This window comes from Watersipora subatra, chromosome 1, assembly GCF_963576615.1.
Source record: "Watersipora subatra chromosome 1, tzWatSuba1.1, whole genome shotgun sequence".
Lineage (NCBI taxonomy): Eukaryota > Metazoa > Bryozoa > Gymnolaemata > Cheilostomatida > Watersiporidae > Watersipora > Watersipora subatra.
This window is the reverse complement of record NC_088708.1, coordinates 41,347,693-41,367,840: the sequence shown is the minus strand read 5'-3', so window position 1 is coordinate 41,367,840 and position 20,148 is coordinate 41,347,693. Positions and strand designations below refer to the sequence as shown.

Here is a 20,148-nt window from a genome sequence, read left to right as displayed (position 1 = left end):
TTGGTAGTTTCAATTGATTTGTATTCAATGTGTTGAGGACAGTGATGGTGTGTACATAGCATAAGCAAACATAGTTTTCCAAAAGCTACAAACGAGTATAAATTATCAATGATATAAGCTTTGAAAGAGTAACAGACGTTTACAAAGGTGTTTTACCAAACTATTAAATTACTGCGGAAGCCCTAAGACTAGAGTAAGAGCATTTGTGGAATGTGCACTAAAGTTCATCGGATGGTTGCTGGGAATATTTGTGTATTGCTTCTATGAAAGCCTCCAAATGTTCCGGATCGTGGTCAGGATACATTCCGTGGCCCAAGTTGGCAATCCACCTTTTTGTGCCAAAACTGTGGACCAATTCCTTAGCAAATTCGCCTATTTCCTCCTAAAACAGTGGCAAATTAAATGTAAATACAAAAGATCTGTAAGGAGCAGCTCTAAGAAGAAAGACCTTTGTCAAGTCTTGTCTTAGATCTAATGAAGGGGTAGATTAGTTTACCCTGCCAATATTTTGATACATTTGCGTTCTAGTTTATCTTTTATACAAATGGAATAATAGAGTGTGAGGTACTGATGAACACACTTTACTGGCATAGAATAATAGAGTGTGAGGTACTCATTAGTACACCTTACTGGCATAGAATAATAGAGTGCGAGGTACTGATTAACACACTTTACTGGCATAGAATAATAGAGTGCGAGGTACTCATTAATACACCTTACTAGCATAGAATAATAGAGTGCGAGGTACTGATGAACACACCTTACTGGCATAGAATAATAGAGTGCGAGGTACTGATTAACACACTTTACTGGCATAGAATAATAGAGTGCGAGGTACTCATTAATACACCTTACTAGCATAGAATAATAGAGTGCGAGGTACTGATGAACACACCTTACTGGCATAGAATAATAGAGTGCGAGGTACTGATTAACACACCTTACTAGCATAGAATAATAGAGTGCGAGGTACTGATGAACACACCTTACTGGCATAGAACAATAGAGTGCGAGGTACTGATTAACACACCTTACTGGCATAGAGAGCGCATGGATCAAGGTTTCCTTGGAGGGTCACGTTCTCACCGCAGCGACTGCGGGCATGCTTGGGTTTAATTGTCCAATCGAGGCTGATAACTTCATAGCCGCTATCAGCCAATTCTTCGAGAGCAAAATGAGCATCTTTTGCAAAAATTGTCTAAAATATATGAGACAATAAATCTTCGATGTTTTCTATGACTCTTTTTTTCATACTACAGACTGAACAAGTCAGTACGTCACTGTACAAGTAAGATGGGAACTATAAAAAGCTCATTTAGTTGTTTTTCACGATGATAGTAAAACTGTTTAAAGACATTAAGGGGGATTATCTAAAGGTCAAGGAGGATTATTTGATGGTCTCCATTTTATTACAGGATCTAAAATACCATTTAAAACATGAAAAGGTTATAAAAAATCATATCCAAAGTGACAAATGACTGAATACAAAAAGAATATTTTTTTCAAGTCAGATATCAATGAAATGCGAGCTACAACAGTCCAACTAAAATCTAAAATTCCAACTAGAAAGACTAAAATACAATGACACCACATGAATGTACAAACATACCATTGGAACATGTTCCACCTCTTTAGCAGTCAGAGCTTCCCTAACCTTCACAGAGATGTACTTTATATAAGGCAGAGCAAACTTGTAGAATAGATTTGGTCCGAGAATGCCAGCATGAGATTCAAACAGCTGCACGAGCTGCGGATCAAACAGACGTATATCAAAACTTACATAGCGATTGATTGAGGTAAGGATGCAGAGCTAAAGGAATTAAACAGACTTACCTGAGCTCCTGCGCATATCTGAAGGACGAGGTGATCAACAATGACATCAGCCAAAAGTTGCAGGAGTTTATGGCTGGCTTCAGGATAACAATAGAGCCATTTTTTAGCCTTGGAATGTGTCTTAGTGCCACCTCCTTCTATCATATAGCTCATAAGTGTCCACTTCAATATAAAACAAACATGATTTTACAGAGCTTCTACACTCAATGTAGAAAACAGCCAGCATTGTCTCAAACATCCTGAACATCAGGTATGAACAATTCATACATGAACATGCCATTATTCCATGGGTATAGCATTATTATGCTATACTCCAGACTTTAGATAAATACTTCATCTTATAGAATCTATAGTATAGAATACACTATCTATTGGGTGGACAATCTTATCTATAGAAGAGTATACAATCTATAGTATAGATAGTATACTCCATCCTTTTGATAGTATATTCCAACCTATAGATATTATATTGCACTCTATAGATAGTATATTCCAACCAATAGATAGTATATTCCAACCTATAGATAGTATATTCCAACCTATAGATAGTATATTCCAACCTATAAACATGATTCTCCATCCCATAGATAATACATTCCATCCTGTAGATAGATACTTCATCCTTTATATCAGGTATGAACAATTCATTTAATAGGGCATGCTATTATTCCTTAAGTATAGTACTATTAAGATATTATACTATAGAGTACAACCTGTAGATAATATATACAATTCCATAGGTAAAATATGCAACCATATAGACAAGATACTTTATTCAATAGAGTTAATACCATCTAGAGACGAGATAGTACTATTCCATAGATTTATTTCATGAAGAAGATATTCAATTCTGAAGAGCAATCAGAAATCTAAAGCACAGCTTATGAACTAACCTATGGGATGAATATGTAATTATTGCAAACATATTACTATGCCATACCATGTCCATACATAAAGATCACTGCACAGCAGAAAATTGGCAACAACCCTCCGTAACTCGGATAAACAACACTGAATATGAAAGAAATTATGTTTGCGAGTAGGTAATCCGCTTACAGGAGCTCCAGCGAATCCAATAAGAGGACACTGTCCATCTATCTTCATCCTTGTCAGTGTAACAGCTTCATAGACATAGGAAAGAGACTCAGCAACCTTACACTTAGTGTCTAACTTCTCCATATCTTCTGGAGTAACGAGAGGTTCAGGAAAAGATGGACCCTGCCATATAAACTGGTTTTACAATTCAACAAAACTTAAAAGAGAGCTACAACCATAGATATAGTAAACCCTAGATATGCGAATAATCAAAACAAGTGAGGCCTATAATTAGCATGACGCAACGTCATGGTGATGTGCGAAGCGAATCAGCTGATCTATTAACTCCTATTGACTTAGCACTAAAAACTGCTCAATTTTTCCATAGTTTGTGCATCTGAGACTGCATATTTTATTGAAAATATGTAAAATTTATGTACAGCAATACTTCAACTTACGAGTGCCCTAACGTACGAGAAACTTGAGGTACGAGCCAGCTTTTAAGCAAGTTTTAGCACTAACATACGAGCCGTGTTTGAGATACGAGCACATGAGTCAGTTGCCAAGTATGTCGGAGGTGTTTTATGAGAACAGCATCACTCTGTATTTTTCAACTGCTCAGATTATACTTTTGTACCATGTTTTTTGTGCGCGATTTTCAGTGCAGAATTATGTGAATTAAAAGTACCGTGCGTAGACCGAAAGTTTGCTAGTAAAAGGATAGATAATGCAAAGAAAAAGCGAATGATAACAATTGATACTAAACAGAAAATTATTGAAAAATATGCAAAATATGTATGCGTGATTGAGCTAGCTCAGCATTATGACAGAAATACATCCACAATTGTCAAACCGAAGGATTATAGTCAGGGCATTTAGTTCGCAAAAGGACTAACCATAGTTTCTAAACGGCGCAGCGATCTTCACGACCGCTGATGGAGAGACTGCTCAGGCTTTGGATAAAAGACAAACAATTGGCCGGTGACTACGTAACTGAAACGATGATGCTATATAAAAAGGGTGGTGCTATCTACCAAGACTACAAAAATAGACATTCGGACAAGATGGCTAGTGGTCGTGCATTAACCCTTGGTGGCGACACCTGTGTTCGTCCTGATCGCAACATGTTGAAAGGGCGACAAAGGCAAACGTCCTTAAGATAGGTTTCTCTTAAAATGGCCGGCTGGTCGTGCGAGCGAAACAAAAGAAAATTAGCTAACCAGCAAAAAATTTAAAACTATGAACGCCGAAGAAATTTTAATTACGTTAAGTTAAAGATTAATGTTTGCTTCTATGTTTGCTTTTAAGTTTGTCTTTTAAGACTTGGATAAAATCCAAATTTATCAAAGTTAACTGTTGTAATGAAGGATAACTTATCTCTCCCTCTCTGGCAAATGCTAGCGTTAGCTGCTATTGTATGTATTTAATTTTACATTTTAATTAATCACATTTCCTTGCATTATTTTTTATTTGTTGCTTTTTGAAAGCGTGTGGTAAGTTAGGACAATAACCAACATGTTCTTTCTGTTACAATATATTGTTTTGAGTGTTTTATTTACATTTTTAGAGTATGGAAACCAATCAATATATATTTAATTGTTCTATATATAAATAAATTGCACCAACACGCGAGTAAATTGACATACGAGCTCAGTCTCTGAACGCATTAAGCTCGTAAGTCGAAGTATGACTGTAATGACTTTGGATGAGAAAGGCAAGAATCTTACACACATGGTAATGAATAATACCATGATTTAGAAGCTTCTATATCATTGATAATACAAAGAGTGACCAAATAGAAATTAAACTAATAACAAACTAATGAATCAAATGAGATTTAGAAGCAGTTACACTGGACCACTGTATTAAACACCCATTAGACATGACTGAAAATAACTAGACGAGATAGTTTTTGTCTTAGGTTGGTTGAACTAGATTCCTGCTTTGAAGCGGCATAGTGTATTCTGATTTTAGTATAGCGATTTACTATAGTTTTGAGTAGACTGTTGGCATGCACTGTACGTGTAAAACCTTGACTGAAGTTATGTAATAAGACATATATGTTATTGTCTGTGATGTTACTTGTTTAAAAGCTCTCTGTGTGATACCATAGCTCTCCATGTCTGAACGTGGGCACTATTCTGCAGCAATACATATTCGGCCTATCAATCTGGTCACCAATCCTCCTCTGTTTTTGACTGAGATTAGGGCTATGTCATCACTATTTCTACTTCCCACTACTTCTACATCGGTCAAGAACTTGATACACTCATCACATTTGAGTTAGAAAAAAATCCTCATCGCCGAACTCCTCATCTTCACCTTCCTCAGCTTTTGTCTCTTCTTTCTTTTTCTTTCTAGCCAGAGAATGTAGCAGGAGTTGGCCAGTTTTTTTTCAGCCCTGCTCACATCCAGATCAATACAGTTAGCATTGGGACTTGGTGTGATATCTGCTTTTATGAACAGTGCTCGAAGTGCAGATCTAAAGCACTGCACATCCGGGTTATTGTTATAGCCACCCTTAGATCGTATTGTAGAAAACAAAATCTCAATGTGATCCTGGTTGATCGTAAAGGTAAGGAAGTAGTTGATGTAAGGGTAGTTGCTGAAAAGATATTGAGCAATGCCATATACAGATTTGGCTGCTGACTCAAAACCAATGACGAAATGATGACGTTTTTCCTATTATTTTCCACTAGCATTTTTCAGCTTGGTGTCTTTAATCGGCATAGATAGCTTATGATATTGTTGAGAACTTCTTGTTTTGAGTTGAAGTTCTGTCTTGTTATGGGCAATTGAGGAAATACCTGGGGGTGTTGTGGTCTCTTCTGATGACATTTCACTAAGAATTTGGTCTTATTGTTACGTTTATGACTTAAAAACTAGCATGCCAAGCGTGCTTTCACTACTAAACTTATTGCTCAATTGAAGGCTCTGATGCTGTGATGCACATCACTACGACGTAACGTCGTGAAAACAACAGCCAATTATAGGCCTCACTTTTGCTCCATTGTAATGATAGCTATTTGCCAATCTAGGGTTTACTATATCTATGGCTACAACTCATAAAGTGCACAGAAAGCTGGTGCGAATCACTAGCAATGCTCATTGATTAAAAGACGCCCACTATACATAAGCGATGATTTATTTGTGGCAACCAAAAAATATTCGTCGTGACTTGAGAATTTTTTTAGACACGACATGCTTTTTCAAAAGAGTTTCACAGTTAGTAGGAGCAATCATGTTGCTTTAACCTCCTGCGATGCAAATAAAAAAACGAAAGCGAGATACATGTAAGCATGTAGGTTCATACATACCTTTCCTGGCACCATCTCAACAGTCATTCCTAGAGCCTGAGGTATGACTAGGATATCAGAAAAAATAATAGACGCATCGAAGTCGTATCTCCTCAGTGGCTGCAAACATATCTAAAGATGTTTCATCCATTTCACTGACCTCAAAAAGAACTGTTCATATAAACAACAGTGGCTAAATATACGTGTGAAGAGTTCGTCTTCACAAACAGATAAACTCGGCATGGAACTAAACCAACAAACTTGTTAGTGTAAGCTCTAAACCTACCTGACAGTGTCCCATTTAGTCAATTGTGCACTTTTGAATCAAACATGGAATGGGAAATATCAATTAGAGCCATAAAAGCGCTGGGTGCATGTTTCAGTACGGCTGATGAGTCTTGGTTGGTAAGACAGATATATAAATAAACTGATACTTTTGTGAGTGGACTTCATCTAAAGTTATATGATACAGCAAATTCTGTGGCTGAACAATAGTGTTTCATACTTCCTTTATAGCCCAGCTTCCTTATTTACTGCTTATTTCCTTATTTAGCTTAACACTTCCTTATTTACTGCATAATTACAAGCCCAATTTCAATATTCAGCATAAAAATCACTTGCACAACTGGCACAAAATGCAGGTAAGAGAAGGAAGGTAAGTTCTTTATAAATATACCTGTAGAGTAACTTCGCATGCAAGTTCCGGAGTTCTGCACACCTTGAAAAATTCATGTTCTGCCCTTGTAGCTTTAAACTCTGCAAATTTGTTATAAAACATATAGTTAGAGTCTAACAATATTTAATACTATATTTCAATAAGATACTTTCATAAAATACAGTGATAAACGATGCTGAGTATGGATTAGTTAAGACCCTCTCGACTAATCTAGCATTAGTCGAGAGTTCTCTTAGTCTAGCATTAGTTTAGTACTAAGCTAGTATAAGTATAATGCTAGTCTTCTAGTGTCACTCTAATATTAATTTAGTATTAGTATTGTACTAACTTTTTGTCATATAACGTGCAGGTTATTTACAGTAGCTGAACCTTAAGCAACAACGTGTACACCTGACATATATGGAGGCCTTAGCCATAAAATAAGTGTAATATTATCAGAATACGTAATTGTAGTATACATGTAATTAAAATAATCGACATAGAACTTGGTATTATCATAGTTCGACTTCAAATTTATTCCAATAACTTAACACTCTCATTTGTTGCAACTAGACAACAGAAATTTTGTACGTTGCGCCAAATGTAGTTGAATGAATGATCATGAGCAAAAAATACTTACGGGCTATCATGGCACCAAATATTATCATTTTTATTTTAATTTACCAAGAAAGGCAAAGCTTTTTAGGAGAAAAATTCTTTCACCACATGTAAGACCTTGACCATTGAAATCTTTATATCATAGAGCTAGCACTGGAACTGAGAAGTGCATAGTCCCAGATACTTATTAATAAGCAACTAGTTTTAATAAACCACCACTATATAGAAAATAATTAAGATCTCACAATAAAAAATTTAAAGCAAGAGAGAAGACAGACAGATAAACAGAGATATAGCATCAAAAACATACATATGTCGACCCAACGCAGCAGTTCCAGTTTAGGCACATGTAAGGTTAAAGACATATTGAATCGCAAAATTTTAATCACTATGAGCAAACATCCAAACTTAACCTTTTTTAAAATAGTCGCGAGTTATTGCTATAACCATACCAACTGTTGAAATTCCAATAATTAATGCACATATGCATTGTATAAAATACGTGGTGCAATATCACAACTTCAATGAATATGCTCACCAACCTGGTAAATATCTTCCAGCTTGTCTCATAGCCCACACTGGAACCCTTTCCACCGGTTCTCCTCTCGCAGCTCGAAGCAGTAAATCATTTTTCAATGGTGGAAATTTCTGTAATACAATACAACCGTCATGTGCGATTAGAAGCTGTAATACCTGTCACTACTATGAGAAGATTGAATACATGCTACACTATTTTATCATGAATACGTGCATAAACTTCACAATAACATCGACTTGTTTTTCTATTTAATACGAACTAATGCTTGCAATACAAACAACGTGTCACTTACATGATCCATTTTGGGAAAATACTGCGATGGCCCAGTATTTCCTATAGGGTCGTTTCGTACATCGGGTTTAGCTGCTCCTATTGTCGAATCTCTGCTATTTTAACCGCTTCCATTTTTAAGCAGCGCTTTTATGTAAGACTTGCAATGTATTACAATCGATTCTATTGGTTCAATAACGTTAGTATCTCACATATGATTAGTTTAAACATCACCATACGAAATCTCGTACACCTACTAACGTTTTCTCATAAAGAAGTTTTTTATTTGTACATCTCAAAATGCCGCCCGTTGAAGCTCCAGCGGTTGTAACTGAAGTTCAGCAAGAGACTGAAACCGTCTCGAAGCCTTTGGTTGGCATAATTTATCCACCTCCAGAAGTCAGAAGCATCCTTTGCACTATCGTTTACAAGTTGCGCGTCATTAACATTATAGCACGCTTTCTTTGTCGTGCAATAAAAAGTATTCAAACATTAATAAAATGCAAATAAAGCTACTATTAATTTTTGTCGTCATAATTTTAAGTATAAAGCTGTTATAATAATTTTGCTATGTAACTGGAATAGTTTTTGCAGTCAACTCGTCTACAATCTTAAACCGTTAGGTAATAAAGAACCCGGTTTCAATTATGCCAATATAAATTGAAAAACAACACAAAGTTTAGACAATTATTTTAGCAAATAAACTCTATTCACTTTCAGCAGTGTAGCCTAAGCCACCTGTTGTTGGTATAAAAAATTATGAGGATCTAGCTATGATTGCAGATTTCATAAAAAACCAAAATATTTTAATATTTTTTAATTTTATAAAGCTATTTTTGGACAATTGTGATTAATAAGTGCGTGTGTTTAAAATCATAAATTTAACTATATGCTGGTGCCAGAAACTTTGCTGTTACTAAACCTAAATTTATTACAAAGACAAGTTCTCTAAAAAACTTGAATTCTTTTTTAAAACTTTCTATTGTGCCAATTATATATATAATTTGTGAGTGTTTATACTTAGTTTATTAGTTTTTAGTTTGTATGCAAGACTAATATCAAACTTTATATCCTGCAGAAATATTTTATAACTAAAATAGTGCTAGTTTATTAGGCTGCGCCCGCAGCCTAATAAAAATTCCTTCGTTTGGTGCGTGCTGATAGCTCTGCCAAAGGTTTTTTAATTTACCAACCGTTCAGATCAGCCAGTCATTGTTATGGATGAGTTGACTTGAAATGAGCACTTTTACCAGTAATATGATATTTAACTCAAAACTATTCGCTGTGAGCATCTCACGTCATTCAAGTTATTCATATGTAAGTTTGCGTCTTTAAGTAGACCATTTAATATTGAGCATTCATTAACTACAATAGCAAAAATATACTGCAGGATCGGAAGAATGACATGCTCAACACTCCTTAATCTAATATGAATGCCACCTACATAGCATCTCATGCTGTGTGAGGTAAGTGTGTTGAATAGCTTCACTTTTTACTAACAAGGTTATCATTTGTAATGGTAAGTATTACGATTATTATTATTGATGCTTACTGTTTACTGTAAAAGTTTAATTTTTGTTAATTAATGTTAATATCTTCAGTTCAAATTTTTTATTAAACTTACATGCCTGTTGACAAAAACAACACAGACCTGTTTTTGTTAAATGGTGCTAAATTTTATGTCAGTGGAATAACCTATATACAGTTGCATATTCCAATGCTTTTTGCAAAATTGCTTCATTAACAAGCACCTATTCTGGTGTGCAAGTATTAACTGTTTTGCTTCGTGTTGTTTGTTATTGTGGATATTGAGCTGATTTTGTGGTAATATTACTTCTCCTTAACTTCAAACCATTAGATATTGTTGACAAAACTGCCAGCTTTGTAGCTAGAAATGGGCCTAGTTTTGAAGAGAGAATTAAGGGAAATGAGGTAGATAATCCAAAGTTCAACTTTCTCACGCCTTCTGACCCATACCATGCCTACTACCAGCATAAGGTTAAGGAGTTCTCCGAGGGTAAAGGTGAAACCTCTACTTCAATAATCATGTATATTTCACTTTAATAAACACTTTTATGTTAGCTGTCACGGTAGTCACTCATGTGGTTGTATATAGGTCCTGACAACAATACTGCTCCAATCTCTCGACCGTCTGCCATCCCACGAAGTTTGCCAACAGAAGCAGCCAAAATTGTTCAGGAGCCAGTTGTCCCCAAGGAACCGCCTCCTGAGCCTGAGTTTATCTGTGACCCACCCTCCATCTCTGCCTATGATTTGTTAGTTCCCATTCTTACTTTTTGTAGTTATTGAGTTGTCTTGTTTTGGATTCCTACCAGTTTAGGCAATGCTGAAGAAGTTTAGAATATTAACACTTAAAGGTTGACTTGCAACAAGATTCACATTACAGTTATTTGGTATCAGAAGGTTTAACATGGTTAGCCAAATTCGATTCAAGGATCTCGTGAACTACACATGTCAAATACGTAAATGTAGCCGTTATGTACAATTGTTCTTTTTTGCTCTCTTAAGCTTTAAAGTTTGTATAGCTTTAACTCACAACGAAAGATATGTAAATTCTGAACTTGTAACCTCTGCATCCGAATGTCTTCGCTAGAACGTCCTGCGTCAGAAATCGTCTCGTCAAAAAATCCAGTACCAAAACGTCTGCGTCCCAATTCCATCCCAAATTCATCTCATCAATGTCATTCATCTACTGTGAATTCTGGCTGATAAGCCAAAAGTTTGACGCCAAATTTTAAGTTCAAAATCCATCCTACACCTATTCAACAATCACTTTTTTCATGACATGAATTCTAGTAAAATTCAACTTCAAAAAACCAATGCAAATCAAAATTACATGATATGACATAAAGGGATTTATTTATAAAATAGTAATACTAAATAGTGATCTTATTCACCATGAGATGGATCAAACGCAAAGTCCCATTCTTCACCATTCAAGTTGTCATTGCTAGGATTCTTTTCTGGAATAACATGTTGTTTTTTAGAATTTAATGCTTTTTTTGTAGCATCTGCTCACACGCCAACACTTTGGTATTCCATTAGATACGTCTACTATTGTTCATACATCCTTTTTCTTGTAAATAGATTTGTTTTGCGGCAGGGCTTTTCTGTTAAAAACATACAGACCACATATTATTAAAAGTGGCAGTTTCGTTTTATTGGCGAGGCGGCCGATAAGATTGTGAAGTATTGTTTTTTGTGCCTTGTGGTCTTCACTAGAAATGTCCTCGTTCATTCTTTTGTTAATTGTTGTACATATTGCTGACGATACAAAAATCATGGGCATTTTTGCTGATGGCGATTTTCAATGCCATTTCCTCAGCTACGCACCACCCGCCTCTAATGCCGACTGAATTATTAGCTATCAAACGATTTGAGTCAGCGAAGGAGTGGATCTATACGGCAGGTATATGTCAAAACCAGGATTTTTAAACCAAACTTTATACCTCGATTTATATCGACTTGTATCCCGGAATTTACTTCGTAACAGAAAGTTAATTTAAAAAAATATATATTATGTGTCTATATTGTCCATTGAATGTGTTAACAGGGACGTGGTAAAGCTCACAGCTCAGTTTGTTGCTCGTAACGGAAGGCAATTTCTAACAACTCTGATGAACAAAGAGCAAAGAAATTATCAGTTTGATTTTCTGAGACCTCAGCATAGCTTGTTCAACTATTTCACGAAATTGGTCGAGCAGTACACAAAGGTAAGCAAATTGTCAGCTATGTAAAATTGAGTTGTCTCCCAGCGCTGCCGGGTTTGAAACAATATAGTCATATAAAAGGTTGTTCTGTTTTATGATTTCTCGCATATAAGTCAAGTTTCAAGTCTGGAATAGTATGCCTGAAAGCGGTTCCTATTAGGTTGCACATTTAGTTGTGTAGTCGTATTATGACAGCTGTTGATTTGCCTCCCCATTTATTTGTTGAAAATTCCTTTTTGTTTATTCAGGTAGTGTTAGTGACGTTACAACATATGTCATAGGGCTCACAGCGAGACTCATTCTAGGTTCTCTTCTAGCTTGTTTTAGCTCATAATGTACCAAGCCAAATCAATTGCTTGCAATCGGACAGTATTGCCTGTCAAGTAGGTGTGTTCTACATGTAATTGGTAGTTTAACCTTTGACTTATTTTTGTCTGCAGGTTCTCATTCCCCCAAAAGACCTCATGGAGATGCTGAGGAAGGAAGCTAAGAACTCGAAGCAAGTGCTGAAGCAAGTCAATGATAGAGTGTTGTGGGCCAGGCAGCAAGAGCTAGAGAAAAGAAAGGTAGAAGAGAAGAAAGAGAAAGAGCGAGGTGAGAGTGAAATGAATTGTGGGAAAGCTAAGAGCATAGTTTTACCACTATAGAACTTGAACTGTAGACTTACGCCGAGTCTTTAAAATCATTGAATATTATTAAAGAATATTTGTGTGAGCAAGTTCATATATCACAGACAGTGGGTAGTCAAACCTTTCTATAACATGAATTTCACCAAAGATTTAGCAAGTTAGAAGCTTTGGTAAACTCACACTGTTATATTTGACTTTGATTTGCTGTAAATATATAAAGTGCACATATTATGGTATGTATCAAAATATAATGTTGTAATGTCTAGTTAGTAAAAGAATTCAGCATTTCAAAACTATTTGCGGCTGATAGAACTTCTCTGATATAACAATGTATGATGAGCTATATCATATAACATGGTAACATATATCATGATAACATATATCATGGTAGCATATATCATGGTAACATACATTATATCATGATAACATATATCATGGTAGCATATATCATGGTAACATATATCATGATAACAAATATCATGGTAGCATATATCATGGTAACATGTATCATGATAACATATATCATGGTAACATGTATCATGATAACATATATCATGGTAGCATATATCATGGTAACATATATCATGATAACAAATATCATGGTAGCATATATCATGGTAGCATATATCATGGTAACATGTATCATGGTAACATATATCATGGTAACATATATCATGGTAACATATATCATGGTAACATATATCATGGTAACATATATCATGGTAACATATATCATGGTAACATATATCATGGTAGCATATATCATGGTAGCATATATCATGGTAACATATAAAATGGTAACATATATCATGGTATCATATAACATAATAACAAACAAAATTCTTATTTACATTTTGCATGGCTTAAGTTTATCTTAGCATTTGGTTTGCCTATTATGGCTAAGTTGCTGGGAAGCAGTGTATTTGCCATCTCTGTGTATTCTTAACAAACATTTTATTTGCTTGGGTTGCATTCCTCTAGTCACCTAATGTAAAATACAAATAGATGTCTTACCGCTTTTTAGTTGCTTACGCCCAGATTGACTGGCACGACTTTGTTGTTGTGGAAACTGTGGACTACCAACCGAATGAAATAGGACACTTTCCTACCCCGACAACTCCCGATGAGGTTGGGGCACGGGTTCTCATGCAAGAAAGACTTGACAACGAGCCGGAAGCGGAGCGATCACCTGAACCAGATACTGCTGACCAGGACTCGGCGAGTGAGGCAGCAAAGAGAAAGTCGAATGAGGATAAAGACGATGACGTGGAGATGGAGTTGTCTGACAAGGAAGATGGTGCAGAGGTGAATCTTCTTATTTATTGCTTATTCTCTTACTCGTATGACTCTTTTCAAACATGCGTTTAGTATCCACGGCTAAAGACTACCTACAATCATCAGCTCTGAATGTATGAGACTAGTGTCTTACAGCTAACCTGGCTTCATAAAACTGAAAATAACACAGCTACATTGAGTTATTACTTGACTGGTCCAAATGCTAGTACGTTATGTATTTACCTACAAATAGTAACGTAATTTGGAGTTGTCTTGCTTTATTTACCTTCACTTCATAGAAATGAAGATTTCTCCTTATTCATATTTTACAAGTGGAAAAATGATATCTTGCATTTTTTGCTTCCATGGAAATGTTATCTCAAAGCAACTGCTAAATGGTTCAGCTTTTTTACAACAGTTAAAAAGTTTCAACTGCTTTCCACATTAATTATTATAATTTAGTGGCTGATATATAATTATCATACCATATATAAAGATATATCAGATATACACACATCTGTGTGTCAGTGGACATATATGGGCATGTGCGCTGGGTGTGATTGCTCCAGGTGTGTGCTATTTTTAGTTAATTGGTAAATTAAAACGGTTTTTGTCGGATCAATTTCATTCACAATATTAGATTTAATCCATATATTAGCAAATAACCGTAGACTTGATGCTTCAACTAAAATGCACATCAACTGATTTTTTATCTCATCATTTGTTCTGACGACTTGACATTGAACGCAGTTGTAAGTATAAAGCATGTAAGGAGTTGTTGCTGTTCGATTGACTTTTTATAAACAGTCATTTAGTTGGCCAAGTATAGATAAATAGGAATGATTAAGGTTGCGTCGAAACGATCAATAGTGCACCTCAAGTAAGAGAAAAGTGCTCTTTTGCGCCGTAAGGCCTGGCTACACACACTGATAAAGTATGTTGTTTGTGTAGGAATGCGTTGTCGGTGCGTCATTTTGAAATGAATATGTTGGTCTATGTCTATGTCTATGAATATGTTGGTCTATGTCTATGAATATGTTGGTCTATGTCTATGAATATGTTGGTCTATGTCGGTGGAGATAAAGCCGACACATCTATGATTGACTGAAGTTGTTGATTAGATTGATTCACTTTCATTCATTTTTATTACATATTAATTGTCATTAATGTAAGATGATGACAACTATGCTTTAGACAAACACTTATCTATATTATATTGTGTATAGATATTCTATAACTATATACAAAGATGTTCTCTTATATAAAAAAGCTGCTAGTACTAATTGAAACTGTTTATAAAACTTTTCAGATACTTTTTTTCATTTCGGTGCTTAAATATGTTAAAATCCTTTATTTAATTTATATCATGAACCTAAATCTATTTGCAAACATGACATATCATTTCGTAGCGTCATTACGCGAAGCCACAGCAAATATCTACACTACGTGCCTAATGATGCATTTCGTATGTCTTAATTTTCATGCCGAGTCTTTATTTTTACCTCATCATGTCAACTAGTAAGTCAATTTTGATAATTTGTCAGCACTATCTGTTCACGTCTTGACAGAACAATATGACGAGTTCATGTTTATGTCCTGTTCGCTGTTCACGTCCTGACAGCGAAATTGTTCACTCTACAACAAAAATTGTAGAATGAACGATTTCGATGTGGCTTTGTGTCATGGCCCCCTGTGAGTTTAGGAAACTGAGTAAATAAGACTAAAGGTAGTATGTGACTAGTTTGACTAAGGAAGACTATATAAACCTTCAGAGTTGTGATGGACTCAAAGTCTAGAGCAGAGCTATTTGCTTCTCCTGTAGGACATGGATGAGGCTTCTGATGAAGAACCAGAAATGCCGCCTCCAAAGAGTATACCAGGACAACCACCTATGCCAGCTGGTCAGCCCCTCCTTCCTTCATCCACTGAGCCAGTCATTGTGCGCCAGTATGACCCTAAACAGGCTCGAGCGGGCGCATCCTCCCAGGCTGATCAGTACCTCATATCTCCACTGACCCAGGAGAAGATTCCAGCCCATAAACTCCAGGAGCACATGAAGATAAGTAAGTGCTTGCATCTTCAGTCTCTGAATGACATACTAACCTTTATGCTGAATATATCAGTTAGTCTGTCATCTAAACATAGCATTTGCTCTTTTGCTATGCAAGACATTTGGGAGGTGTTTTGGTTTAGGTCTTTTATAAATAACTAGCTGTGCTACCCGGACAACTAAATTAAAAATAAATAAAACAACTGTAAAGGTTTTTAAACAACTCTAAGTTTAAAATTGCACAACTTGAAAGAAGTGCTTCGTTGAAATAAATTGAAAGGAAAAATAAAAATGTAAAGGCGTTTAAATGTACAATCATTAGCAAGTAATGGCTAAATATAGTCTATTTGGCTACAATTACAATAAAAAATTATTTGCTTTACAATTATGATTTAAGTTACAGTGGTGTGCATAAACTTGGAATCACATTGTTTTGTTCACTCTATATCGAATGGATCTTCCATTTGCTTTCTATTTTCCCCGCCAATTATGATGCCATGCCAGATATTATATATCAATCTGATCAGCAGAAGATGTGCTTTCAAACAATGCATTGATTGATTTAACACAATCATTTCTGAGTGATTTATATTAATCCTGTTAAACAGATTAGCAATTTTATCTGGTCTTGTACGTAATCTGGTTATAACAGGTTAGCACAAACCTCACGCACAGCTCAAGACACCTTACCAGTCCTTCTGAAGACCAACAATAACCCAACGGCCCTTTTCAGGGCCACCAATTTGTATAAAGGAGTTTGTTTGTATCCTATTTTATCAATTTTCACTAACAACATTCATAGCCTGCAATAAGCCTGCCTTTCGGTAAATCCACCCCAACGATAAAAATCTGAGAATATTTTTGAATATTTGGCATCATCTTGTTCTTCAGAATTTTCCCTTTCAAATGATATATATATTGATGGGGTTGAGGCACTTAACTCCAAAGAATTTCTTAGACAACAGCATATAAACATACATATTTGAAGATTTAACTGGTGATTCCAAGTTTATGCACACCACTGTAGTTTCAGTGTTGGCATGTGAAAATATCTAAGACTATAGACGTGTATAGAGTGGTATAGAAACCCATAGTCATTATCTAATGCAATCACCTCCTGGTAAAAATCATCATCATTAAAAATAGTACCAAAATACTATGTTAACCTTAGTAACTATAGGTACCTACAACGACTTTGGTGCATTTTGTGGTTATGATCCGCAAGATAGTATAACATTACAATGTACTCTGTGGAGAGTTCTCATCTTTGAGACAAATGTGTAACATAAACGTTTAATCTAGCTTAAATGAATTTAATTTACTAAACGCATAATTGAAGAAAGTTTCAGCATTGATTTTAGTGAACTTCAAACTTTACAAAAATTTTATTAATCTATTTGCGAACGGTTTTTATTTTAACGGAATCCGGGTATATTGGATAACGGATAAGAATAACTTGCCATGGTGAGTTCAGTGACATATATCTTTTAATAACATACATTATATGATCACCACACAAATCACCAAGTTTTAGGGTCGAGATAAATTATTACCGTGGGGCGGAACGATTTTGCCCTATAGAAAAAGACGAAAAAGCATCCTGTTGAGTATACTTAGGTCCCAAAGTATTTCTTAACAGAGGCATCATAACGCGTGAGCACAGTACTAAAATAATTAGTGTGTTATAGCATACGTTATATTGTATAGGAGAACGTATGAAATCCGCAAGGCTGGTATGGCTCAGTAGTAGAGCGTCCGGATAAGAAACTTGGCGATGCATTCGTCGTTTCTCGATGCAATCCATCAGACTGTGAAATTTTAATATCAAGATTTTGATATCTATAGCCGGAATGCAGACAGACGACATACTTTGAGAAATATATATATATAGCTAGAAGATAGAAGATATGTAAAGGATGTCATTATTATCCCTAATACTAGCCAAAGGACTGAAGCAGTCAATGCAGTTTAATCATCATTTGGACATAAATGATATTAGTTTGTTTGCTCTTATTTTTTGCAAAATGAAAAATGAGAACATTGTACAGCTATCGGATTTATTTTTAAATGAGCAGAACTAGGCAAATCTGCGCGAGGACATGTTGTGATGAGTAGACATCAATTTATTGCTTCCCATTTCCTGTTACCTAAATTATATATATGCATGGGAATATGGTAACAACTGTACTAGTCATCGATGTGTTCACGCACTGCAGGTCTGCTTGATCCAAAATGGAGGGAGCAGAAGGAGCGACAGATTCGCGAAAAGAAAGAACAGGAGACTGTTTACGATACGGGAGTAAATATTGAGGTCAATCTTCGAGGCATTGCTGAACGGCGTACAGATATCTTTGGTGTCGGAGGTGAAGAAGCCGAGATCGGTAAAAAGGTTTGTGCTCAAAGTACTTTGGGGTTGTATTTTCTATGAGTGAGCAATAATTCTGAATGAAAATTTGTCCTTATTTGGATAGCAGGATGTAACATGTCATCTGTCTCCAGATTGGAGAGGTCGAGCAGAAGTCCACTGATCACGCAGTATGGGACGGGCACTCGGCTTCCATGGATAAAGTTTCACAGCAGGCACGGGCTAAGTACACTATTGAAGACCAGATAATGAGCATCCATCAGACCAAGGGACTTGTGTGAGTAATATATATGTCCCAGACCAAAGGACTTGTGTGAGTAATATAAATGTCTCAGACCAAGAGACTTGTGTAAGTAATATATATGTCTCAGACCAAGGGACTTGTGTTAGTAACATATATGTCTCAGACCAAGGGACTTGTGTAAGTAATATATATGTATATATGTCTATATGTCTCAGATGAAGGGACTTGTGTTAGTAATATATATGTCTCGGTCCAAGGGACTTGTGTGAGTAATATATATGTCTCAGACCAAGGGACTTGTGTTATTAATATATATATATATATCATAGATAAGAGTTTGTCCCTCTTTTGCCTGTATTGCATTTACATAACATGAAAAGATGTTATAATTTATCGACATTTTTGTAAACATGATGAATGTCATCTTGGCATCCTTTGTAATGTTTTTGTCTTTGGTTTTCGTAAGTTGGCTATGTTTAAGAAACTGTTACGATACCTCTCTAAAGTTATGTGTACTCAAACCAATCATCTGCTATTTTGGTTTTTTATTCATTTCACTGTCAACCAATTTGTCACATAAGAGGTCACCAAACGATAACGCCAGCAGTAGGTTTTACTCGGGTTATTTTTGCTTTGTTCTTGTTAAATCAAATCAAAATCAACAAAATCGACAATCAAAATATAAGATGTTGTATAGATACAAGTGGTTTACCCAGTCTTATATCATAGTAATATTGCTGCTTGTCATGGATGGCAAAAGGCAGTAGAACTGTCTCTAACATTACACATACAACATTTGTTGGTAGATACTGTTACTGTTTGTGTCTCATGGATAGGTAATCCCATGTGAATGTTTATTTTGAGACATAATTCTAGTTTTACTAGCGATTGGAGATGTGCCATGCCATTCATTACACATGCAGTTACTCCTGTAATGGAAGTCATGACAAGCTGTTAGCAAATATTACAAGCCATGCCATCCTACATCATTAGATCATAAAATCATGTGGGTTGTTTAGGATTTTCTGGGCTAATAGCAGATATTGCCTAGGCTCACACGTTTGCTATTATATAATTTAGAAGTTATTTGATTAGCTGCTAGTATACTAATGAGCCATACACAAAACTTGAAATGTATCACAAGTCTATTTTAGGGGTATCAAGTATACAATGTGCGTGCAATTACAAACAATTACACATGAACTAAAGATAAGGTGCTTCAAATCTATTTTGTAGGGAAGATGAGTCGAAGAGTAAAATTGGACCTGCAGTAACTAAGGTTGTTGCTCCTCCACCGAAGCCTTCTGCACCTCCAATGTCTGCGCCAGTCAGTAAGCCAGTCAGTGTAGCGCCGCCTCCACCTCAACAACTTGCTAGGCCTCCAACGGCTGTTCCTCCGCCACCACAGGGTGTGGCACCAGTGCAGCTGCGGTTAGCACCCCAGGGTGTTCCAGCTCCACCCATGATGATGGCTCCTAGACCTAACACGGTTGTGATGGTGCAGTCAAGACCCCCTCAACCTATGATGCCTGCAAGACCTATGCTAGGTAAAATCAACTCTCTAAGGTTTTTCCTATTTAGCGTATTGTAGTGAGTCTGCTTTTACTTG

The 20,148-nt window shown here is 35.9% G+C and overlaps 2 protein-coding genes across 2 annotated transcripts in view; one reads left to right on the top strand and one right to left on the bottom strand.

Annotated features, from left to right (window-relative positions):
- Positions 1-17: 17 nt before the first annotated feature.
- On the bottom strand, positions 18-8,347 carry LOC137403136 (uroporphyrinogen decarboxylase-like). The gene is made up of 9 exons (XM_068089410.1): positions 8,268-8,347; positions 7,980-8,085; positions 6,841-6,920; positions 6,186-6,284; positions 2,890-3,051; positions 1,834-1,995; positions 1,610-1,747; positions 1,031-1,198; positions 18-382 (listed from the first exon to the last, which is right to left on the bottom strand). The coding sequence occupies exons 1-9, from the start codon at positions 8,274-8,276 to the stop codon at positions 218-220; spliced, it is 1,089 nt and encodes a 362-aa protein (XP_067945511.1). The 5' UTR covers positions 8,277-8,347; the 3' UTR covers positions 18-217.
- Positions 8,348-8,504: 157 nt separating this feature from the next.
- Positions 8,505-20,148, top strand: part of LOC137403104 (splicing factor 3A subunit 1-like) — a 32,283-nt gene continuing 20,639 nt past the window's right edge. The window contains exons 1-10 of the mRNA XM_068089408.1: positions 8,505-8,651; positions 10,104-10,268; positions 10,362-10,521; positions 11,820-11,979; positions 12,417-12,570; positions 13,630-13,910; positions 15,703-15,943; positions 18,147-18,319; positions 18,430-18,572; positions 19,776-20,086. Coding sequence (XP_067945509.1) covers positions 8,546-8,651; positions 10,104-10,268; positions 10,362-10,521; positions 11,820-11,979; positions 12,417-12,570; positions 13,630-13,910; positions 15,703-15,943; positions 18,147-18,319; positions 18,430-18,572; positions 19,776-20,086 — 1,894 coding nt within the window. The 5' untranslated portion in view covers positions 8,505-8,545. The remainder of the gene's footprint in view (positions 8,652-10,103; positions 10,269-10,361; positions 10,522-11,819; positions 11,980-12,416; positions 12,571-13,629; positions 13,911-15,702; positions 15,944-18,146; positions 18,320-18,429; positions 18,573-19,775; positions 20,087-20,148) is intronic.

Coding starts and splice junctions, on each gene's coding strand:
- LOC137403136 (XM_068089410.1), bottom strand. Junction 1,996..2,889: donor TTGGATTCGCTGGAGCTCCT/GTAAGCGGATTA, acceptor TTTATATTGAAG/TGGACACTTATGAGCTATAT. Junction 383..1,030: donor GCGCTCTCTATGCCAGTAAG/GTGTGTTAATCA, acceptor CCACTGTTTTAG/GAGGAAATAGGCGAATTTGC.